The sequence below is a fragment of the Emys orbicularis genome, chromosome 1 (assembly GCF_028017835.1).
Source record: "Emys orbicularis isolate rEmyOrb1 chromosome 1, rEmyOrb1.hap1, whole genome shotgun sequence".
In the NCBI taxonomy this organism is placed as follows: domain Eukaryota; kingdom Metazoa; phylum Chordata; order Testudines; family Emydidae; genus Emys; species Emys orbicularis.
The window spans coordinates 101,697,086-101,722,743 of record NC_088683.1 but is presented as its reverse complement, the minus strand read 5'-3'; the positions used below and the strand labels follow the sequence as shown (position 1 = coordinate 101,722,743).

Here is a 25,658-nt window from a genome sequence, read left to right as displayed (position 1 = left end):
CTGGACACGGACAGGAGTAAGGGAGCCAAGGCTGGGGCCACAGCTAGGGGCAGGGGTGGGGCTGGAAGCCAGGACTCTGTGCGGAGCCGGCAGCCAGGACCCTAGGAGCAGAGACCCGGACATGGGGCTGGCAGCTGGGGCAGGACCAGGAGTGGAGCTGGGTGGCACTCCCTCTCCCACTCCCCATGGGGGTTGGCCTGGGCACCAGCTGCGCTCCCCCCCAAATGTTCCTCCGTGCCCCCAAGGGGGGCGCACCTCACACTTTGGGGAGCTCTGTTCCAAGGGCTTGTTTACATAGCTCTTTATGGCAAGCCAGGGTGTGGATCTACAGCACACCACACCAGATTGCTACACAGTAATGTCCCCTGTGGACACTGCTATAGCACAGTGAAAATCCTGGAGTGTGGCTTGACGTATGTGCAGCAAGTTGGTGCACTGTAGATTCACTTCCTGGCTTGCCACACAGTTACTTGCCTTGCAGACAAGGATTGTACCTTACCACCAAGCAGACAGTATTTTCTAATGCAGCGGTTTTCACTCTGGGTCCTAAAGGCCACTCACTCATTACTGCAATCCACCCATTCGCACAACCCTTTCCATTCTAATAAAAGTTGGGTTAACAGCAGAACTACATAGCTGGTTTTGTGTGAGGAGTAGTTTTGTGGGCTTTCGCCTGGAGCTTTTTCTGGCTGCTAGGTGGATGGCTGCAAGTGGGGACAACACATGTTGACAGGATGTTGAGATCAACTATATAGACTCTTGAACTTATTGTGGTTGCTGGGAGATGGTGGGTCTCAGCCTGCCCATAGTTAAAGGCACTCCCTCTCATCTGAGGGGGAAGGGGACCAGTGTATCAAGGCCACAAGTAAATACGGGGGACAACAAATGAAAAAACAGGGATGGGTGTGAAGGTCATAAGGTGAAAATCGGGTAACCAGAAGGGGACACCAAGCAGAGAACCCCTGACAGCGCCCACTGCTCCTCAAAGGCATTGAAGGAGTCAGTGGACACTGCCCAGAGAAATGCTGCTCAGGGGTGTGATCACAGGATCAGAAATAGGCCCCAAAGTCACAGAACGCCCTCTTGTCCAGCTTCTTCCTCCTGATGTGATGGATGGCCATCAGTTTACAAAGAGTTCTCACAAGTCCGTGGGGCCACAGATGGGGTATGAGTAGAGCAGGAGTTGTGGGGAGAATTGCAGCCAGAACCTCAGGAAGAGGTTCTGGAGGACCTGGAAGAGGGGTTGTAGTCTGACACATAGATGTGTGCCAGAGTCTCTCTATCGCTACAGAAAGGACAGGTGCCAGGGGAGTTAGTGAACTGTGTCACATACATGCCTGTGACCTCAACTCCATGGAGGAGCCGACAACTGATATCCCTAGCGGGCCGTGGAACCAAAGTGGAGTACAGGCTGGCCCATGGGTACAGCCTCTTGAAGTGCTTGGAACTGTGTTCTGTGCAGGCAGATGGAGGAGGGGAGGGCTGAGGAACTGCATCTGGAATGGTTTTGGGTAGGAAAGGGTCAGAGCAGAGAAAGCAGGGGAAAGGAAAGGACTGAAGTGCTCCGTCCGGGACCTAGCACCTGCCCTATTTTGCAGATTCCCCCCGCCCCCCTCCCCCACTCACCGCCCCAACTAGAAAGAAACTCAGTGGGTTCCCCATCATGAAACACTTCTGGGTAGCGCCCCACATGCTGAGAAATCCTGCACTAATCGTTGGGAGAGGCAAAATGGGAGTCTAATCTGGACTCTGCCACTTCCTGCTAGGTGAACTTTGGCAAGTTACACAATCTCTGTTTCCCCAGCTATAAAAAGAAGATATAATTATTTAATTGTCTTTGTAAAGCACAATGAGAACCTGGGATAAAAGATGCTCTGTAAGAGAGAAGTTTTGTTGTTATTACGATATATTTGTAGGGATTCTCCTTGTGTATTCCAGAGGGTTTTTTTTCTGTTATTAGGCACTAGGATAGCTTTGCTCATTTTTATGCATAATTCTTTCTTCATCTAAGCTTAATGTACTACGGAGGGACGCCCTATAATAGAGAGAGGGCAGCTCAGAGTGCTGGACAACTGACTCGTAAGTCTCTCTTGTTCATAAAAATCCAAAAATACTGCACTTCAAAATGACCTCCTAAGTAGGTTGGAAAGAAGTTCAGGATTTTTTTTTTGCATAACTTAATTTACAGTGCATATGTATGTCTATGTATTTACATTACACATAGTTAAAATATTATGGCTAGATTCTGATCTCAGTAAAACCACTTTAAAGTTGGGCCAACTTCATCAACTTTAATTGAGTTACTCTGTATTTACACCAGTGTTATTAAAATTAGAATCTGATCCAGCGTGCATCTCTGCCACAGCTTTTTCATCACAGGTTCCTTGGGAGATGAAGCGAATGAGTGCTCCAATAAAGCCAGGTGTTGTTCTAAAGAATGCAATTATAACAAGGCTTGATGGAGTTAATTGCCAAGGAGCAGTGGCTGTATCTCAGAGAATGCTATGAACAGTGGACCAATTCATTCACAATTATGCCATTATTTCCTGGATAGGCCTCAAACTGGATACACCATTTTTAGAAATGAAATACACATTGACCTGCATTTCTGAAATGTCAAGCGTGTTGTAAACTAGTTCACAGGACGTCAAACGCTTTAGAAACTGAGAAGGGGAGATTGGAAAGGGAGCTGCTTTTAATCTGCAGCCAGTTTTTAGATATCTTATTTTTAAGTGCAAGCTATAGATTACAGAGAGAACAAGACACAGGGAACTGGTCATTAGAAAGCAAAATTACCATTTCAGTGTTCCACTGATGACACAAATAGATTGAGCATTCTGCTCAAGGCTGAGTGCATTAATGCCTTGACAGAATTACATACTTACAAAATCACTACTTAAACTGCACACACATTACCCAGATTTTTCATAAACCAGAGTTAATGCAGTTGTGTAAAACAGAGTATATTGGTCTAAAAACATTACACACAGACTACAAGACTCCCCAAGTAAGAAGACAGCCAGGGAAAAATCTAGCACAAAAGTCTGAAGAACTACTACAATATGAAATTGATTAAACAGACATGATGTTATCTTTTTTCTTGGCACTAGTGTTTGACCTCATTCTTCCTCTATTTTTTTTAATCATATAAAGTGAATTTTCAGCTGTTTTCAAAGGATCCTGTGCTCATGGTCAGGCCTAATGAAAATTCCTGTGGGGCCAGAACCTGTAGTAGCTAATGCTTTGTGTAACAGGAGGTGTGCATGTTGCACTGGCTTTCAGAGAGGGTGTGGATAAACTTAGTGAAATTGTCTGGAATGAGTCCCTTTACATGCTGTATAGCTTAGGGTTCTGTGACCAACTAGTTCTCAAACCTTTTCACTCTGTAGAACATCCCTTGAGAGATTCACTCCTGAATTACCTCCTCTCCTAAACATCCGCTGCTTGGTTTTCAAAATATTCCTCCCTACAGACCACTAGGAAAGGCTCTATTTGTGGTCAACATCGACGGACTACAGTTTGAGAATCAGTGCTGTAACTAGATTGCTTAGGTTGATTTCTGGGTCTTATGGGAAAACAAATGATGGTAGGTTAGTTATTTTTCTTTATACCAGGTCTGTGCTGGATTAAGTAGTGGTATCCACAAGACTTGATCCTGAGGATTGATGACCACCAGAAACTTCCACCAAAGTCATTGGGAGTTACAAATGCTCAGAACCTCTCAGGAATCACACCAAATACTTGTTTTTTCTAATATAATCAGGGCCCTATCCTGCAAACATGCATATGCAATATTGTGGACAATAATAGTAGCACTGATTGGAACACTCATGTAATCAAAGTTAAGCACATGTACATTTGCAGGATCAGGACCTTAGACAGCTCCATTTTCGAATGGTTTATATACATTACAATTCTTTGCTGTCCTTGGTAATTTATTTGTTGCATTGAAGACGCACAGTATCACTCCTGGCAGGCGCAAAATGTGATATAACATTATTTTATATACACAATCTGCTCTGCAAGAGACCTTATTTGTTAATAAGAATTATACAATCTTCATGCAAAGTCTATATAATTCTTTATGTATGTTTCCCACTCCAAATACATCTTTCAGTGGTCTTTTCTCAAAGAGTGAAAAAATAGACCAATGTCAGCAGTCCACAACTCATGAAATACATTGAAATAATAAACCAGTGTGCACATGTAGTCCGTGAATCACTGTGTGCTATGCTTGCCTTTCTATGCCCAATCCACAGATATGGTCTATTACAGCTCTGAGTTTGAGAGTCTGTCTCTTTAGCTCAAGCTGTAGCAACTCCTGCTTTTTTAGCTCAGAAGGTCCTTGTTTCAGTTCGCAGTGGGTCAGCCAAGATGGTGGCCATTACATAATGGGGGCTAGTCTGGGATTCAAAATGCTGTGGGTCTCAGATGCTGAGGACGGGCTTTCTCTGTTGAGAGGAAGTATGTAATCCACTGGTCAGTATATGTTACATGTTCCTTTCGGTGCCCAACCCATAGAGGATGTCAGTTTTTTATACAGCCTAGATCTGTAGGTCAAGCTGTAGAGACTCCTGCTTTTAGCTCAGATGGTCCCCCGGTCAATCCCTAGTAATGATTCATACGGCAGTTGTCACATAGACATGATGCAGGAAAGGAAATATTTTGGTATGAAAACATTTCAGTTTCAAGTTTCCAGGGGATAGGATATAACATATCATAATTAACTGCAGGGAATTATTATTTTTCCAATGAAAAATGATTTTTCAAATTAAGAAAACTCTCGGGCTCTCCTTTGAATTTTTCTGTGTCAATAAATTGCCTCCGTTCTTAAAATGCCATTCCTTTCTTCAGCTTAACCTTGTTCCTCCTTGTTCTGCATTTGGCATTAGTTCACATAGTCTCTCTGTTCCCTTTAGAATTTCATATGCCATACTGGGATGGATGTCCCCAAAGAAAGGACTCCTGTGCTGTGGCATGATAGGGGAGGGATTACAAGCTGTGCTGCCAACAGTGGACATTGTTGTAAATAGACAAAACTCTCTCAGGCCCTGAAAGCACAATACTAAAAATATTGCATGGCACAATTTTGTTTGAACCATTCTACAACTCCATTTGAAGACTCAGGGTCCGATCCTCAGCTGCTGTACATTGGCCTACTGCCACTAGAATTAAAGAGCTAGGGGTGATTTACACAAGCTGAATATCTGGCCTGAAGTCACTACAATGAAATCACCAGAAACTGCTTTTAAAAAGTGTTTTCCACCATTTGGGAAAGTATAACATAGACAGACCTATACGTCAAATAAATTACCAGGCCCTGAGAGTTTACACCCCTGAGTCTTAAAAGAAAAGAACAGAGATTAGAGAAGCCTTCACTTTTATGTTCAGAATTTCTTTGAGAAGATAGTTTCCTGAGGACTTAGAAGACAATTATTCCAGAAAAGAATGACAAGGCTGTAGAGAAAAATTCTAGAGCGATCGGCGCAACATTGGTAGATGGAAAAAGCCCAGAAAAGATTATGCAGAGCCTACAGTAATTGGAAAGCACTTTCAAAAGCACAATTTAATTAGAGACTGCCAGCATGGATTTAAAAGAGGGAAAGTTTGTTTTAACTAACAACATACTGGGGTCCTTCAAGTATTACTGCCACTGTAGACAAGAGAAATGCAGTGGATGTATATACAGTACTTAGACTTTCCACAAAGCGTTTGATAAGGTACCACACTGACTTTTATTGGACAAAGCACAGAAAAAACTGGTACAGTGGTTAAAACAGCTTGCTGAACTGAAAACTGTTTCAAACAATGGAAATAAAGACTGGATGTAAATGGGAACTTCTCAAGCTGAAAATGGCGTTTTCATTGAGGTCTACCCTCCCACATGCTGGATATTAAGTCCTCTCTGGTTTTCTTTAGATGGGAATATTACGGGCTAGGTTGTGACTTGGACTGTCTGCCTGTGCAAATGAATGAGAGAGAATAAAACCCTCTCTGACAAACCTACATGGACTATCTGGACATTTCGTCTGGGCACATAGGAGTGGGGCTATTCATTTGCAGTCGTGGTTCAAAGAGCAAGTGAGCCAAGAGTGACAAGTGTAGGATACCCGGTGTTGGTGGTGATGGGACATATCTAAAACACAAAAACACGTGGAAGGCAGCTATGGTGTAAAAAACCTAGAGGTGAGTGACAGATGAGAGCAAATTAAATACAAACTTGCCAGTGTAACGTGGTGGCAAAAATCTCTTGCCACAAATCTGAAATAAGGCTGTATATTGTGCAGGGCTATAACAGAAAAATGAATGGCGTAGAAGAGAATACAAACCTCAGGAACTGATACTGGTGGTGTACAAGATGCTGGTGAGATGCTATCTACAACACTGCACTCAATCAGTCTGAATATTGGAGATTTGGTCCTTTGCTTTTAACTTCATTAGTTTGGGCTGGATTATTCCCTCACACTAAATGACTGTTGTCATAAACATGGGGGTGTAGGGACTTGGGAGGATATTTGGGGAAGGCAGGGTTCCAAGTGGCCCTCCCTGAATGTTTGTTTAAATCACTTGGTGGTGGCAGCGATACTAAGGCAAGGAAGGAGTTTGTGCCTTAGGGAAGTTTTTAACCTAAGCTAGTAAAATAAGCTTAGGGGGTCTTTCATGCGGGCCCCCACATCTGTACCCCAGAGTTCAGAGTGGGGAAGGAACCCTGACAACTGTGCAGGGTAATAGGGCTCCCTCTGTGCAACCCTCTGCAAGGCTGTGTTAGCCTTGCCTGGCTTATGGGTCTGGGCGTGACGGGCCACAGCAGGAGCTATGCACGCAACACTCCCACTGCAAGAAATTGGGTGGGCAGGGGGGAAATGGCTGGGCATGGTGGGGGAAGTATACTGCACCCTTAATAGCGCTGTAGCAAAGCACTCCCACCAGAACAAGAAGGGAGCAGGGGAGAAATTATGCCTCTGAGGCCTTATTTACACAAACATTTAGTCCATGGCAAGCTGGGATGTGACTTTACCCCACACTAGCCTGCTGCATGCTAACTGCCCATATGGACCCTGCTGATGTGCTCTTTGTTCCACTTGGCTTTGACACGGAGGTGCACTGCATGCCTCAGCAGGGTCCTCACAGACACTTACTATGGGGTAGATTTACACTCCAGCTTGCCGCGAACTGAATATTTGTGTCGACAAGCTCTGAGGCACAATTCCTCCCTGGGGAGCCTACCGGAGTGGCTTAGCTACACATAGCTCCTCACACAGGCTCTGGCTTAAAGGCTCAGTCTAGCTCTTAGTTTAAAGGCAGAATATTAATGTTAGACTGTTGCGCTAGTTTAAATATGGCTTCACTAGCCACTTACAAAAGGGGTTAGAATAATTCTCTCTGGCTTATATTCAATACCTCTGTTTACCTAGTCAGCACTTTAGGATTTCCTCTTTTCCTACTCTCCTTCAGCACTCTGCTAATTATTCGAAGAGCTGGGCCCTCCACTTCCCCTTCCCTGCCCATTGTTTTTCAGTGCAGCATTTTGCTAATAGTTCTCATCTCTTTGGCCACTTCCTTCAGAATTCTGGATCCCTCCTGGCCCTAGAACTGTGTTATGGGTCAGCTGTTTTAATTTGCTTATCACATAACAGATAAGGCTCTGATTTCCTTCAGTATTTCTTCTTCCTCTCGGGAGATTTATGTCTCTGGTCTCTTCTAGGAATATTGAGGCAAACAATGGATTTAATTTTTACATTTTTTACAGCCACTTATGCTGATTCTGTCAATAATCCATCTTCGCTATCTCAGAGATTGCAATGTCTCACTTAATGACCTCTTGTTGCATGTGCTTGAAAAATGTCTTTCCATTTATTGTAACCTCCTATGTAATCTTCCTTTCACTCTCCACCTTTTGGTTTTCTCTCTTCTTCTTTTACACTCTCATGAGCTGTAAAGGGCTGAATTTTAATGGATCTGTCAGGAATAACTGAAAAATGGGTCTCTGAGCAAGACTAAAATCTATGGGAAAGATTATGCATGGCCGTGTAACAATGTATGTATATAGTTCTGTCAAGAATTACCATATGTAACGCACGCAAAGTACTATAGACATTCAATTATTTTAGCTTCAACCAAGACAGAATTTAGTAATGTACTAAAGTTTGTTTGGTACTTTTACAATCTGTTTGGATCAGTGCCTTGTGCCAAGATAGAATAAAGTTACACAGCTCTCCAAGTAACAGGAGCTGATCAAATCAATTTTAAGATCCTGGGTGTGGGTCACTGCTGTGTGACTCTAGTTTTATGCTGGTGAAATGAATGGAGTTCAGACATTGTCAAACTGAAGTAACTCAGTGACGATCAAGGCCCTCTATGTCCACCTCTGCCTCAAAGCTGCCAGAATGGAAAATACATACAAAAATGAGGAGAAAGAGGATGGTTATATAAATGGTGGCCACCTTTCAGTGGAACAAAAAGTATTGCATGGTGATGTGGCATTGAAAAGGCCTTTTTTTTTTTTTTTTACAGCCTGCAAGGTAACTGCAGATCGTGGGACATACCTGTGAAAATCGGCATTCTGTCAGGTAGTTTAGGATGGGTGTTAGTCCTACTGTTTGCTCCTCAACTTTGGGGAATTGAGAACCAGGAACTCCCTTCCTACAATTTAGTAAGTGACATCCACTAAAAATCTTACATCCTTAGGCTACATCTACACTGTGAGCTAAGAGTGTGAATCTCAGCTCACGTCTACATACTCACGCTAGCTCATTTGAACTAACAAGAGTATAAATAGGAGTGTAGGCACGGTAGTAGGGGCAGTGACAGCAGCGGCAGCAGCGGCATAGCTAAGCCATGCCGACTACATACCTACAGGGTGCAGGCGGATTTGCACTTGGCATGGCTAAGCTGTGCCGCCACTGCTGCTGCTGCCCGTACTATCAGGGCTAAGTTGCTACTTATATTTGCGGTAGCTCGATGTTTATCTGTAAGGAACTGGAAATCACACCCCTAGCTCATAGTGTAGATGAAGCCTTACCCAGAAGTCTGTTTGATCTTGTATAGGTTAGGAGCACATTCTCATTAGAATAAATATAGACATAAGTGAGATGCTTTGCGGAGGCTGAAGTTCCCCAATACTGTCATGATTACCAGTTGATCATACATAGCAGCATAGGATATGAATGACTGAACTACTTCAGCACAGTGCAACCCTATGGAACCCTTTTTTAAAAACAGGGAATCCATTTAATACAGCTCAATGTATTTCTGTGAAGCAAAGTCCAGTTACAATGAAGAATTGTTTAATGATGTAGAGTTATTTAAATGGACACATATTTTTTTAAATGGAGCCTTCACCAGCTGTTCTGCCCTTTTATTGCAAATGCAGAAGGAACATAATTCACTACCCTAGCATATAAAATCCGAGATAGAAATGATTTAGATGCATGTGCGTGTTCTTTATACACCTGGTATGTTTTCTCACATTTCAAACACAAATCAGTGGGAAAACTTGTCTCTCCTGTTATAATAAACTCTGTGATATAGTGCATTTTCTCCCCTCATAGTAAGCAGAAATTGACGATCAGAGGTTTGCATTTTACTAGGACAATTATGGGCCTATTGCTGTTCTGGAGGAATTACATTTTTCTCACTCTGAAATTTTGTGGTGCCATTTACATCCAGTGACTGGAAATGAGCCTTTGCTCCTATTCCTTTCCTCTTGCTGGGCCCAGACATGCACGTGGGGCACATCGTCAAGAGTGCTGTGTGTAGTGGAGATGGAAAGATGGGGTGTCAGCCCATTCAAGAGCTCCCAAAATAGGTCACGTAACCTCCCCAGGAACTGCACAGACACCTGCAGTTGTAACATTAACCTGTTCCTCAGTGTAACATATAGGGCAACACCATAATTGCAGCTACGAAATGAACCATAAAGCATCAGTTTCTGTACTTTCAACTGCAAATTCTTACAGCATAATGGGAAGGAAAGGGTGAATGGCTGTATCTGACACCCCCTACGTTCAAGACAAATTCTATGCTAACCTCAACCCCTCGTTGATTTGTCTTTATCCATCTGCTGTCTCTTGTCTTATACTTAGATTAGAAGCTCTGTGGAACAGGGACCATCTTTTTGTCCTCTGCTTGTACAGCACCTAGCACAATGGAGTAATGGTTCATGATTAGGGCTCCTAAGGGCTGTGGTAACACAAAATAAATAATAGCAATAACTCACAGTAACATCTTAGGGCCTACCTGTGTTGTAACCCCTCCCAAGAGCTGGCCAGGGACGGTGATTCTTCCAAAGGTTGCCCAGATACCAGTCACTCTGGTTCTCCACCAAGCCGAGAACCTGCTGGCCTGAAAACAAGCAACATGCAAACAGATCATTAAACAGAAGACAATTAGTTTATGGGAATCAAATACAAAATCTGGAGTAGGGCAGGCAGTGAAAACAGAGCCCAGCAGTTCTGATGCTCCCTTCTTTCACATGTTATGAAGATGGGTAATCACCTAACTAAAATCGGGAACATCCTGGTAGTGCAAGCTCATCATGGCTCATTTCTCTGCTTTCTCCCCGGGCTAGTTTGAGTAACTAAACACTATGGGAATCTTTGTCACACTGACAAAAATATATATCAACCAGGCAAATCTGAATGCTGCCTGATTTTGGCATACCATGCTGGAGAATCCTTCCGATGAGAAGACAGGGTTACTACCAGGATACTTCTAATATAATGGTCTGTTTGTACTTTGATGATAATAATTTAATTGGAAAATGGGTCTGATATGGAAAATTATTTCCTCTTGCCATTTTTTCCCCTTTAATTTCAGCATTTTCTCTGGCAGAGCAACAGAGGAAATTCCTTTTGCTCTAGCAAATGATGGATTCGAAGGTTTTAGCTAAAAGAGAATGTTGCACAGATTTAACTGAGGGCTTGTCTCCACGATGGGGCAATGCACACTCCGGGGGGAGGGGGGGTGATTTCTAAAGCGCACTATCGAGCCGAGCATTCACTGGTCTGCATAGATCCTGCTGGTGCGCACGTAAAGTACCCTGGTGCACTTTAACATAGTGCCATTTGAAACAGTACTGTGTGAAAGTGGACTAGGGAACTTTTAGTGTACACCAGCAGGGTGTACGTGGATCAATTAATGTGCCCTGAGAAATGCTGTATAAAATGTGAGTAAGAAAAGTGACTGAAACAGTCCTTTTGGAGGGAGGGGGAAATTTAATTTGTAACCAGGAAAAGAAAAGGGTGACAATGTTTCAGGGTATGTCTGCACTACGGCTGGGAGATGCAACTCGCACTACTAGCTCAGCTAATAAAGAGCAGCGTGGATACTGGAGCACAGGTGGTGGCTTGGGCTAGCCACCGGACTCCAAGCCTGCCTGACCCCGTGGGTCCGGGCTCAGGTGGCTAGCTTGAGCTGCCACCTGTGCCACAATGTCCAGACTGCTATTTTCAATGGACTAGCTCAAGCGAGTGCGAGTCTGCCTGCCCACACTGGGAATCACACCTCACAGCTGCAATGCAGACCTCCCCTCAGTGGGTAGGCCCCCTCAGGGAGATTGTGGTGGACAACAGCTGAATGACTGAGACTGGAAACTGTATTACCACCTTTTCTAGATACTATAGAAACACCATGCTCTGAAAGGTGAGAACATGGTTTCAAACCTGAAGTCCCAACTACCCTAGCAAAACTGCCATGTTTTCAGTTACAATAGGCTAGTACGCAGAGATTGGTCAAACATGACATAGCCAGTATGGGACCAAATCAGCATCACCAAAAGCTGTTAGAGCCATATGAAGACTGTGTTTTGAGGGAAGAAATGGTGAGCGGTGTGATTCATTAAAATTCATAAGCACACGGGATGAAGCCCGTTCAGATTAGGTGATCACAATGGTCCCTTTTGGCCTCATAATCTATAAAACACTGATATCTAGAGTAGTGTATGAGAGTTCTTTGTTCCAGACCATCTTATAAGGGGTGGTTTGGAATAATAAAATATAATAATAAATAAGAATAATATAATTATTATATTATATATAACAAAACAAAAATGTATTTTATGGGAACATTGTATTAATCATGACATGGTCTGTCATCACCTTGACCAATCTACTTGTGTGGCCTTTCTTTTTCCATTCCTGTCCGTTAGTCTTTTTAGAACATGAGCAATTTCGGGCAAGGACCATTTCTTCTTCAAAGGCAGCATATCAAGGATGCTACTGAAAGTTAATAATAATAGTTGTGTGAGGAGGGCATGGCAAGTGAGAGGAGGAGGTCAAAAAGCAGATGTGTGTGGTTTAGAGATTGAGTGAAAAGAAGACAAGCACTGTCTCCTTTCAAAAGAAAAGAATATCCATCTGGAGGACTACAAGGCTAACACCTGTTGATTCAGGGCTGGAAGGCTGACTGTTCCTTATAAACACCACTCCATTAGAGACAGAGTACAGTAAATAAAAAGAGAAAACTATTAGTAAAGGATGAGAAAACCAGAGAAGAAAATTCAGGGACAGCCCGGCTGGAACTGAATGTCACAGGTGATAAGAACTGAATGACCCTGCCCATATTCTAACAGTGCATTTCACAACTCAGCAGTTAGCAGATGCTGCTCAGGATTGTACTTCTCACATCAAAAGAAATGCTAGAATCCCATTGGAAAGAAACAGATATTTAAATTCCTCTCCCTGGAACATCAGTCTGCTTTCATTATTTTATTCCTATGCATTACAAACACAAGTCACAGGGTTCAGTCTTCAAACTGATTTATAATAGGCAATGCACAAACCTTGTTGCTGGTTAATGGATTTGCTCTCCCACCTGTTGATCCCAACTCTCCATTTTGAAAGATATTCTTATCCCTCACCTAGTTTTTCCCCAGACAAAGAGAGAGCGGAAGGCTTAGAAAACAATCTTTGGTTGTATCCTTTAATTTATTCCCCCCCCCCCACTCAAAATAAGGGGAGAATATGAAAAAAAGACTAAAACAACAACAAAGTAAATGAACAGGAAGGGATCTAGAGAGGGAAAAGATGAGTAACATGTTGGTTTCCATGTGCTAGGAATTTATCAAAATTTTCTAAAAAGTTAAACCAAATCTTTTCCTGTGTCTGACGTTCCTCTTCCCCTAAACGTTATCTGCTCTTTAGCTGCCAGATAAGCCAAGTCCCTGTGCCAAGCATCTATCCCTGGAGGCAATTCTGCTCTTCCACCTAAGCAATATGAGTCATTTAGCTATAAGCACTGCTTTAGAGAACTAAGCTTTCAGTGGGTTGGAGTGTGTCCAAGATGACAGGATATATCCCAAAACACAGTTCTGGGAAGTAATTTTTAAGGTGGTATCCATTATCATATTAATCCTCCTGCTTACTTCCAGCCAAAAGGATTGTATGATCCTGGGACAACCCCAACACATGTGAGCCAGCATGGCTCCAGGAGCCCAACTTCTCCAGGAGCAGTCTGTTTTGGAAAGGCTCATGCAGTGTTTTCCTATGTGGGGACCAGTGTGAACAAAATATAATTTTCTGCTGGATCAGCCTTACTCGTAGATCGATAGTAGAAAGTTAAATGTTTTGCAAGGCACTTCCCCATTGGCTAGGGTTCAAAGATATACACGAATCTGTGTCCCAGGCTTGGCACAGGCAATCTACATTAGGGAGGGTCTTTGGGGACAGAAAGTCATAACAGGCTACAGCTAGCTGTAGAGCCCTCTCCCACCAAACAGCAATTCTAGAGTCATTGGTGCTCCCAGCCCATCAGCACAAACTATGCCCTCCAAGAGGTGATTAAGCTGCAGGTAACGCCATGCAGCTGGACCAGGTAGGTTATACTGTTATTGGAATGTTTGGAATAGCAGAAACTGATTCTCTAAGATCAACGGAGAGACCTAAATTACTCCTTTATTCACCCGCTTTTTCCACATTAATGATTTCTCATCAATTTTCAACAATGGGCCACCTCAAAGTACAGCATCAATGTGTGACCAGGGATAGAATTAAAAATTTCTAGCGAAACTGGCCCTTGTTTGTCTGGTAGCTTACACTGTAGGGGACATTTTATAATCAAAACAGTAATAGGCTGAAACCAGTCTTCCTGCCAGCGGAGGGGATAGATCAACTCTCACTCCACCAGCAGCCAGGGAGAGATCTGCTCCATTATGTTGTGGAGACACAAGGCTGCCTGGCTAAGGATAAAGGGCTCTCTGATAACACTGCCAGTTGGGGAAATGGAAGCCCAGATGTGACTGGGAGTTGCAATCTACCCAGAGCCAGTCTTGGCCTCCCACCCACTCCCCAGAGAAATATTTTAAAAATTCCTTTAATTTTCCTAAGATAAAACTGAGGAATAATAACTGGAGACATCTCAGGATATACACTATTCAGAGAAACACATTCATTTTGATAATATTAATTTTGCCCCAAAGGCTAAAGGTAAGGATTCTCAGTCTGCCTAAATCTCTCACAACCTGGGTTAAAATATGCTCTAGATTAATTTTGACCAGATTTTCCATCTAATTGGGGATGAGTATCCCTAAATATTTAATATGTTTGAGTTGCCACTTAAAATAAAATAATCTTTGGTTGTATCCTTTTATTTGTATCCTTTCTCCCATTGTACCCTTCACTTCCTTTTCTTGACAACACTGGTCCAAATTCCATCCTCAGGAGCACCCATGGGGGTTTGACAGGACATAAAGCAGAAATTAGTACATACGGTCTTTGTTAAACTGATGCGATGACTTCTCTTCCAAGTTTGAAGTAAGTTGTGAGTGCTCACTTAGATTCTTTACTAGTTCATTTCCATTTGCTCTAGACATGGATAATATCACTGTCTGTTCCGAATTATTCCCTTCTCTAGCATCTGATCCAATGTTAGAGCTAGTTAGAAAACAGAATTTCCAACCCTCAGGACATTCTGACATTTCAAAATTTGTTTTCATCCAAAATCGGGACAAAAAGTCAAAATTTTAAAATATTTTGCAGACCAGAAATTCTTTAATATTTTGATTTGGAAACATCAAAATGACCTATGGAAATGTTTCGTTTTGTTAATGTTAAGCCATTTTGTTTCAATAATGTTGAAACTTTAGAATATTAAGTATATAGAATACAGTATTAAAATTTAAAATAAAGTTAAAAGCTTAGAAGTCAAAAGGAAATGATAAAAGTTGGAACCAAATGAGAAAGTCAAAATGAAATACTTCCTTTCAATTTTGAATCATTTTGAAAAATTTCCACCAAAAATGTTGTAAAAAATCGACATGTTCCCGCAAAATATGCGTATTTCAACAAAACTGCATTTTCTGACAGAAAACTGTTACAGCAACAAAACAAAAAAAAAAAAAAAAAAAGTGACCAGCTCTATCTAATCTGTCTTCTCATTAGCCTTTAACACAGTTTTATTTAGTTACTTTTAAAACAGAATTTAGCACTTATAAATGTGACGGATAGAGCAATGCATAGCATGGGCAGATGCTGTGAAAAACGCACTCCTCCCACAGCTCTGTGACTACATCTCAGTCCTGGTCTGCATCACTCCTACCTGTGATCCCCACCATATATACACATAGTTCTGCCAATGCTTCTTAATCAAAACCTCCAGTAGCTCCTATTAACAAAGCCTTGGTCTTCTCCAGAGCAGAGACTGCAGTGCCAAATACGCTGGTGTGCATTTGTGATGTGGACATACCTCTACCAGGCACTTCCCCAGACTCATTTCACCTCTGACCATGTTGGCATTTGATCCCAGAGCTTTTGAGGTGAAAGACTAGTGCACTAAGTTGCTGTGCCACCAAGCATGGAGTCCTTTTTAAAAGACAAACAAATAGAGCTATTGTTTCGGATGAGAATACAGTGGCTACCATGACGCATTTGAATTGCTCAGTATTTTGCGCTATCTGTCTCTCCTTCTTAAGAGTTATTATAATAAAACACCAAGACTAACAGCAAAAGCTTTGTCATTGTTTTCTGCTCTGGCCCTGCAGTTATGATTAAGTGCACTCCTCTCACTCTTTGTTACTCCAGGCACAAGTTAGCTTATGAAAATGAAGCTGTCTTCTTTACTTATTCATACATCATCCCTAACAGCCAGACAACAGAAAACAAGGCTGTGATTCTGGTATGACCAGAGTGAAAATTTATCAAGCAGGCAGAACTAAAGCTCGAACGTCCTGAACCAGGTTGCATTCTGCCTGGCTGACGGAAGAGTCTTTCTTTAGAAGACAGCTGCCCTTCTACTGTATTTTTCACAGTGCAGCATTCTGACAGCTGACACAATGAAAGGTTCTTCTCACCATGCCTAAGCTCAGTTGTAGTTAGAAAGAGAACTAACCATGGAAAATGGACATTTCTGAGCCTGACAACTCAGTGTCTTAAATTCTGTCTTCACTTTGTGGATTTTTAATGGCTAACAGAGAGGAAGGACAGTCTTGTGGTTAGGATGCTGGACTAGAACTCAGGAAAGCTGGGCTCAATTCCTAGTTCTACTACAGCTTTCTTGTGTGACCACGGGCATGTCACTTATTCTCCCGTCTCAGATCTCCATCAGTGAAAATGGGGCTAATAATACTTCCTATCTCCCTGTTTGTCTGTTGCATCTATTTAGATTATAAACTCTTTGGAATAGGGATTGTATCTTACTGCATGTTTACACAGCACCCAGTACGATGGGCCCCTTAGCTCACGTGAGGCCTCTAGGTGATACTGGAATAAAAATTTTATGAATATTTTCTAAATTTTCCCTAGTGGACATTTGAATCTTTTTTGTCCTAGCGGCTTTAAATGCTCCCACCTCCTTTACTGCAGTCACCACAAGAGCAAGGTACCCTCCTAGGGTGGGAGCGCTTTAGCAAGGCTGCCACTCCTGCCTCCTCTATGATTCCCATGGCACCAGGCCAATCACCAAAAGTGAGAGTAAACATAGTCATCAGACACTTGTGGCATGTCATCACCTGGTCCATACTGGCCTATGGGGAGTGGGATGTCACCTAAAAATGTCTTCACCTGCATTTGGTACAGTTTTCCATAGTGAATGGTAACCGAAATGTACTTCGCCAGCTTTAAAACTACAACATCAGGATTTCTGTACTAGAGAGGTTATTACAGCATACTAGAATAGAACTCTATGCTGCTGCTTCTGCCAAATACCTCCACTGTTGTGATTTAGACCACCTCCCCCACCCCCCCAAAAAACCCCAAACCTCTGTACAAAATGAGTCTGCACCACAGGTCACTTCCCTGCCATAGCAATATGAATGTCTGTGTTTGTGCTGAGAGAGCGGACGAGGGAGGAAATTGGACTTCGAGTTCAAGCCTGGTAGGAGCTGGAAATATTGCAGAGATGATATCCCCCCCACATTTGGGAGAGAGGAATGGAGGATGAAAGTGGTGAAAAGAGAAAGAAGTAGATATTCCCAATGGCTGGGCCTCTCTGAATTGGCCAGCACTAAGTTATGCAATCATGGTCAGCACTGGACGAATCTACTATGTTACAGTCAGGTGGGGTTATTTTTTGCACCAATATGAGTTTAAATAGTTCCATTACTGCTCCTCCCAAACTCTTCATAACCCACCTTCCCCATCACTTTGACTCTGCTCCAGGAGACGAGAGAGAGCGAGAGCGTGCGTGCATGAGAATGACTCTAGGCCTGGTGGTTAGAGCACTCACCTGCAAGGTAGACAATTAGGATCCAGTCCCAGCACTCCAATGACTAAATTTTTTATTCACTGTAGAACAGCTTCAACAGGAGAGATGGGTCTCACATCATACTGTCCTATAGTCCAGTGGTTAGGGCACTCACCTGAGAAGTGGTAGATCCCAGTTCCAAATCCCTTCTCCCCCCACAGACGAGGGGGGGGGTTTGTCTTGAACCTGGTGTCTCCCAGGTGAGTACCCTAATCACTGGACTAAAAGTTATGAGGGAGGTGGCCCTTCCTCCCCCATACCCTCCCAGTGTTTTGTGCAAGTTTACATATGGGACCCAATCCAGTAGGCAAACTCTGAGCATGCTTACTGGATTGAGCCCCACAGGTGAGGCGGAACACCTATCTTCCTCTGGTTCGTACATTGCTTTGGGGCTTAGGTATCTCGATACTTGGCATGGGGCTGCAGTACACATGCACAGAGGCAGAAACACAGGTGCCTAGGGAACTTTTACTATAAAAACTTAGGCCCTGAGCCAGTTTAGGCAACTACAGGATTTGGTGGCAGCTGAGTGAGGGGTTTGTGAATCCCATTGGGTCCTGATTCTGGGATATAGGCGGCTAAAGTATTATTAGCCTCATTTGTGCCATGCAGGAATTCATGATTATTGAATAAAGATTTCCCCATCTCCACCCCCAAAGATGATGAAACTGTCGTGGAGGAATGTGCTGAAGAAATGAAAGTAATTTTTCATGCACTGTCACTGTCTTTCACAGTTTTATCAATTTTATTGTTCAGAGGCTAAAGTTCTGAGTTACACCAAGTGGGTAGCACAGATCCTGTCTGTGACATACATTTTGGTAATGGAGAACTGAGCAGTGGGTTTCCATGTATAACCAATACTTATACTGAACTTTTTATAAGTAGATTTCAAAGCCCTTTATAGAAGAGGGCAGTATCTTCACTCCCATTTTACATATCATAGAATCATAGAAGATTAGGGCTGGAAGAGACCTCAGGAGGTCATCTAGTCCAACCCCCTGCTCAAAGCAGGACCAACCCCAACTAAATCATCCCAGTCAGGGCTTTGTCAAGCCGGGCCTTAAAAACATCTAAGCCTGGACATTCCACCACCTCCCTAGGTAACCCATTCCAGTGCTTCACCACCCTCCTTGTGAAATAGTTTCCCCTAATATCCAACCTAGACCCCCCCCCCTGCAACTTGAAACCATTGCTCCTTGTTCTGTCATCTGGTACCACTGAGAACAGCCTCGCTCCATCCTCTTTGGAACCCCCCTTCAGGTAGTTGCAGGCTGCTATCAAATCCCCCCTCACTCTTCTCTTCTGCAGACTAAATAAGCCCAGTTCCTTCAGCCTCTCCTCATAAGTCATGTGCCCCAGCCCCCTGATCGTTTTCACTGCCATCCACTGGACTTTCTCCAATTGGTCCACCTCCTTTCTGTAGTGGGGGGCCCAAAACTGGGGAAAATATGGGGGAACTGAGGCACAGACTTGACATGATTTGCCCAAGGTCAGTGAGCAGGCCAGTGGCAGAGCAGGAATAGGATGCAGGTCTCCTGAGTACCAATCCAGTGCTCTAGTCTTTAGGTCATGCTGCCTCTCTCTATATTACAATCCATGTGTGACGATCTCAGCAGCCAAGAAGCGTGCAGAGAGCCCCAGTAGCACTCCTTTGCTAACTGTCACATTGACCAGCTCTCCCTTTGCTGGGTGAATTGGTGGCTGAGGAGGTTTTCTTCCTTCTCTCCACTTGCCTATAACACAGAGGAGTGGGAGTCAGGGCATCAGAGTTCTATTTTCTGCCCTGCCACAGATTTACTATGTGACTTTGGGCACAGCACCTGACCTTCCTCAACTGGCCAGATGCTGATTTCAGCAACACCGGTGTAAACCTGGAGTTAATGCCATTGAATTCAACTCGTGTAACAGAGATCAGTGTCAGGTCCTGAGTCTGAGTTTCCCCTTTTGTAAAATGGGGATATCAATCCTTACTTCATACAGGCATTTGTTGGGTTTAATTCAACAATGTTTGTAAAATGACTCCAGATACTTAGAACAGTAAACTAGTAGTTATATTTAACAAAACACTGAAATGAACTAAGCTGGAGAGAGAGAGAGAGAGAGAGAGAGAGAGAGAGAGAGAACGAACATATTAGTTACCCAGTAACTGATAGTGGAGGTTTTTCACATCCTTTCATTTTATATGCCACAGAAGGGAGAAGGAAAGGGAAGCAGCTATCAATATAAGGGCAAGATATTAAAGGCATGTTTTCCTTCTGAAGTAAAAACTGTCAAACCTACAAATTGCTCAAACAAGAGTAGATACAACAGGAATGTTTAGAAGTGTGGTTTGATGCAGGTACATCCACAAGAGATTCTTTTTGCTCCATCAGGAGTTGTCCCAGAAGACAGTAGCAGGACCGACGCAGAAAGAGAATGTGACAAGCAAAATGAAAAGGACTGTTGTCCTCAGCTCTCCGAATAGAGAAAATCAGGCCCATTCTTGGTACAGAAGGGCTGCAGTCACACACTTGATAACAAAAAAGGTTGCCAAATTAGCACAAGTGGCTAAGTTCGGTTTCTTATAAAAAGTCTAACTGGACCGACATTTCTTTCCCAGTTGGGGCTTAGTTCTGTTAAAAAAATAAACAAGATCTGTGTAGTGTAAGGAAAGTCCCTTTGGCTATGTGTGTTAATCAGCCTGAGAGATAGTCACAACACAAGAACGCAGAATTATTCCTCTCTTCGATGAACATAGATTGCTGCATGAAAATAATATATGCCTAATGCTTATAATACTGATGATTGGTCTGTTTATATGAAGAATCTACTCATACTGTTAACTTCAGGCTTCAAGACAAGTTAGGGGGCTCTATCATTATTGCTAAGAATGATTTATGCACTAGGGGTATCATCTAGCTACTGTTTTAAACTATTTATTTAGGAAGTTTTAACAAATTTACAGATCCTTGCCATGTAAATATCAGAAACAAAACAATCACTGCATCAGTTAGCTTTTGTCTAAAGAGCTATAATACAGGGGGGAGGGATAGCTCAGTGGTTTGAGCATTGGTCTGCTAAACCCAGGGTTGTGAGTTCAATCCTTGAGGAGGCCATATAGGGAACTGGGATAAAAATTTGTCTGGGGATTGGCCCTGCTTTGAGCAGGGGGTTGGACTAGATGATCTCCTGAGGTCCCTTCCAACCCTGATGATCTATGATTAATCAGAGCTGTCTTTTTAATAGGGTGCTACCACATTACAGAGTGAGCATCATTACACCTATGTAATTTCCAATGATTTTATTAAATTGAGTGAAATCTCTATATACACATATTTAACAGACCAGGTACATCTATCAAATGTTCATATTCAAACAACTGGATCAGTGTGCTTTTTTTTTTTTTTCCAGGTTAATGTACTTTGAGTACTGAATAAACGGTAACCAAATGTCTAGAATATTTATCTGTCCTCTATCTTCCTGGGTATGTAACTGGTGTGTGAATGTTTCCATAACCAAATCCCTCCTTTATTTTTTTTATTTTTTTGAATCATTACTCAATGGTTGGGCTATTTTTTTCCAATGAGAGACTATCAATAGCTGAGCAGATAGCTACTAGTAGATGAGAGATTAATTCTTTCCTTTTGTGTGACCATTTCTACTAGGAAGCCCCTGGAGGGTTACCAAGGATCATTTGATAATAAATATCCAACAATTTGTGGATTGCATCCCAACACTCTCCAATGTCTGGACACATTCACCATAAATGCATAACATCTCCTCTTTCACCGCAATTTTGCCAACATTTATCCCCATTCACTCTCTCTATTTTTTAACCTGACTGGTGTGAGATACCATTGAAGCAAAGATTGATATCAATTAGTTATAATTTTGTTTCCTAATTGACCAGACACCATCACTTCCATTAAAGTTCGGTTTCTTATAAAATAGGTTTTCTAGAAAGTTGAGAAAGTCAATGCCTGACAACAAGGGACAGTGGGCCAGTTAAAGTTAGTTTTGATATCTAGATAAGTCAGAAAAGTTTCTTTACTGAATAGCTGGCCAACTGTGTGTATTCCATGTCTCACTTTGAAGCTTTCTGGTTTGCAATTTGGGTTAAGATCTGGATTATTTGCAATGGGTGTCCTTAGTGAGGGAAAAGAGCTGATGTTTTTATTTTTATGATCTGGCATTAAGGACAATTCCAAGTACTCGCCGAATATTGTCTAAATTAGCTAGTAATTTTAAAGTGGTAAACGTTTGTCCTTGGCTAACGGTTGAACACAGTTGCTCCCATTTGCACACCATGAAGTGGGTTTGCTGCACTATAGGCTCAACCAGACAACAATCGTCTGTCTTGTATCTCTAGTCCATGGTGTAGGGCATACTTCTGCTTGATGGAACAAAGCAGAGGTTGCACAGAGGAAAAAAAAAAGGAAGCAGAATGCCTTAGAGATTAGAGTAAGGCGATGTGGGTTCTAGTCCTCGTTCTGCTACTGACTTGTTGTGTAATCTAAGTCACAACCTTATGGTGCTTCAGTATCTCCATCTGTAAAAGGGCTTGATCCTGCAGAGGCTAGCTACAGAAGTGTTGAGCTTATTAGCACAAGAGAATAGGTGATGAGCAGGATAAGGAACCTGATCCTGCACTAATGAGAGTGCTGCAAGTTACTCTTGTCTGCTACCAGAAGGGTGCATGCCTAACTGGCAGGCTTGAGGATCATACTTGAGTCCTGATATGACCATTCTTCATCCAAACTCAGATCGTCTTTTTATCCTGCACTCTTGAGAGAAAGAAAGTAATAGGGCAATGGAGTTGAGGCTTATTTCTCTCAATAAGAGGACCGTGTCTAGCACTTAACTCTAAATGCCGCCACCTACTGTCTCAGCTCACACTTGCACTGACATGCAACGACCTTGCACAAGGCAAGGACTTGTAGCATCAAGGCTGGCATGGTGATACAAATACTTACCTTGCACTGTAAAGCACCTGGAAATCCTGGGATGAAAGGCACTATACGTACTATTTGTTGCTATTAAATATTTATTACTATTTATTGTTATCTCTCAGCTGGTCACTCCAGGTAAGGCACACACCTATCAAATGACGATGAAGTGGTTAATATTTCCTGACAAAGAATCAAATTATTCTTCAGAGGAAGGGAAAAAAATCTTCAGACTTTTGCAAATAAATCTTTGCTGATGGCTCTAGAGATTTTAGGCTGGTTACCTAACCTCCATCTTATCACTGGCATTTCTCATTCTTTCCTGTTTATTTGCTTAGTGCTTAACGGTTCCTTTCATCTTGAGGAACATAACAGCAAAGAGGAGGGAGTTAGTGTTGACTGAGTAAGAAAAGAACCAAGTGCTATGAAAATCAGCTCCTTCAAGCTCTCTCTCTCTCTCGCTCTAATTATTCCATTAGCACAGGTCTTGCTTTAATTGAGACGAACAGATGAAAAATATGATTGAACAGTTCCCAGGAGAGCAGAATTTTATTACATCGCTCTGAGCCAGTGAGACTTTAAAGTGTTATAAAAGGGTTAAAGTTTAAAAGAAAATAGGTGAGAGAGTTAGAGAAGGTGCAAATTTCAGTAGGCGGATATGTTGTTGATAAAGGGAAAAAGGGTGGAGGGGGCAAGACTTGCTGTCCAGTGTGCAACAACTCTCCTAATGAATTCTGCACACCATCTCATTCAACTCGGTAATATTTCATTCATTGATTTTACTGTCAAATGAAAAGGCGCTTGTTCCAAGTGGCATTTAGTGAGACAGATGGGGAGAGACCTAGACTTCATTACTTGGAGTTTGCTCTCTGGATAATGTTGACGTTACATGGGTAGAAAGCAACAGAGGGCAAAAGTCCACCACTTCCGATGTCTGGAACATCTCTTTGGTTCACTTCCTGGCAGCTGAAGGGCTTTTAATTTCATCAGACTGTAGTCTGCCTCACCTGTCATCTGCAGAGGCTTATGAAACAGTTTGGCTTATACTGTCCTTCTCACCCACAAGCTTTATGCAACCAGATCTCATGAGAGACACTCCAGAAGCAGAATTCACTGCTGGTGTTGATGGCCATTTCTAGACTTCCCTTCCATTTTGGAGGCGGTGGGCGGACAAAGGCTATGAATTGTTGCACTTTGACTTGGCTAAATGGATGTTATTGAGATGCAGAGTTACGGTAAATCTACCCAAAGTATTTATCATTGTGCTTCCAAGAGAAGACATATAAGTTCTTACTCAGCCGAGCCTGTCCACTCTAGCCCCAGCATTACAAATGCCATCAGAAAAAGCCTGAAGTGTGCTTGCTGACACTAGCTACCAATGACTGTATGAAACAGAAGGTGGCTAAGAACTCTGAGCAGGTTTTAGTCACAGCAGTAAATGAAGAGATAAACCAAATAGCACCAGCAGGTGGGAGTGCTGCCTATATACAGAGTAAGCTTGTAGTAGGAACTTACAGAAAACGGAAACTCTGCTGTTTAAAAAGTCACACTGCAAACCCTTTTAGACGAGAAATTAGTAAAATTAAAATCCCCCCCCCTTGGATACTTATTTGCAGCAGCACATGGCCGGAGGGGTAAGACCACATTATCCATTCCTGCATGTAAATGAGATCCAATAAGATGGAGGAATAGGCCCATCTGCTGTTTACCTATGACAGCCCAACAGCTGCTATTCTAGCTATGGAGGGTTGGGGACCTAGAGTTTATACCCGCCCTGTCCCCTTGAAGTCTGATGCAGATAGGGGGAAGAAGTATGGTGAAGCCTCAATCCAGGAGAGTAATAAACTTGGAGGGTAATTATCAGTGGAAGGTAATTATCAGTCTTACTTTTGAGAGAGATGCTGAGATGGAGACTGGTCACCACAGGACTGTCTACTGGGAAGAGGGGCAGGGTAGATGTATAATGGCATGGGAGGAATTGGATGCATCTTGCAGGTAGTACTGTTGGGATAAGGAATGAGATGAAGCAGAGTGTGGTCAGAGCCCAGACCAGAACCGAGGAAGTTTTGAAGCTATTTTTGCATTTTGTTTTGAGGAAGGGGTGAGGAAAGGGTCTAGAGCAAATTTCGGGGGGAAAGGACAAGAGGGAAGCAGTTGCTGGCCATGGAGGGTCTGTTGTGAGAAGAGTGGAGAGCACAGAGGGTGTGTATTTGAAGAAATATATTGATTTGTAATAATATTACTAACAGGAACGTTAACATAATATATTAAAATATTTGTGTAATAATACAGGGCCTGATTCTCCCCTCACACTGGTAAAAATCAAGGGTAATGCCATTTAAATCCAGATGCTCTATTGGGTTAAACTGTCATAGATGCCACTGAAGTTAATGAGGTTATGCCATTTTACACCAGCTGAGGATCTGGCCCAGTGCACGGAGTAAGATGCTGTTCTTGTGCTGGTGCACGTGAACCAGGATGTCAAAAACTTTACATCTTCACATATCTTTAGCTACACACAGACCAAAAGTCTGCAAACTCCGTGACAACTAATTCAATCTGAAAACAGATTTTGGTATTGAAGTGACTATAACGTTATTAGTAACGGGGCTAAACAAAAGAGTGATTTTTTGAAAAGAGGATTTTAGTCTCTCTTTAAACAATGCTGTCACAGAGTCCAAGATGGTGCAGCAAAAGCACCAGATGAAAGAAACCATTCCTCTGCACCCCCGCAATAAATAAATAAATAAATAAAGTAAAAGTACCATAAGTTCTTATGACATCATAGATCCTGGACCCCAGCCGTGCAACCCTTGCAAGAAAGCATTCAAAAGGCAAAAAGCCACTGTACCAATTAATCCTCTTATCCTCTACTAATGCATGAAATGTAAGCAGCATTCCCTTTATGATGCAGTAAAACAATTTTTATGGGTTATCTATCCAACTCATGTCATGATGTATTTTTCAAATCAAAAAGGGTAAGAACAAGGAGTCAAGTGAGCATAAATCCCTATTGCTCATTTCCCTTGTTGTCGACCTAGGGGCAACAGGGAAAGC

General features: G+C 42.5%; 1 protein-coding gene across 3 annotated transcripts in view; it reads right to left on the bottom strand.

Annotated features, from left to right (window-relative positions):
- LARGE1 (LARGE xylosyl- and glucuronyltransferase 1) overlaps positions 1-25,658 on the bottom strand; it is a 273,403-nt gene that overhangs the window by 89,675 nt on the left and 158,070 nt on the right. For all 3 annotated transcript variants that reach the window (XM_065415070.1, XM_065415078.1, XM_065415086.1), the window contains exon 6: positions 10,240-10,344. In XM_065415070.1, coding sequence (XP_065271142.1) covers positions 10,240-10,344 — 105 coding nt within the window. The remainder of the gene's footprint in view (positions 1-10,239; positions 10,345-25,658) is intronic.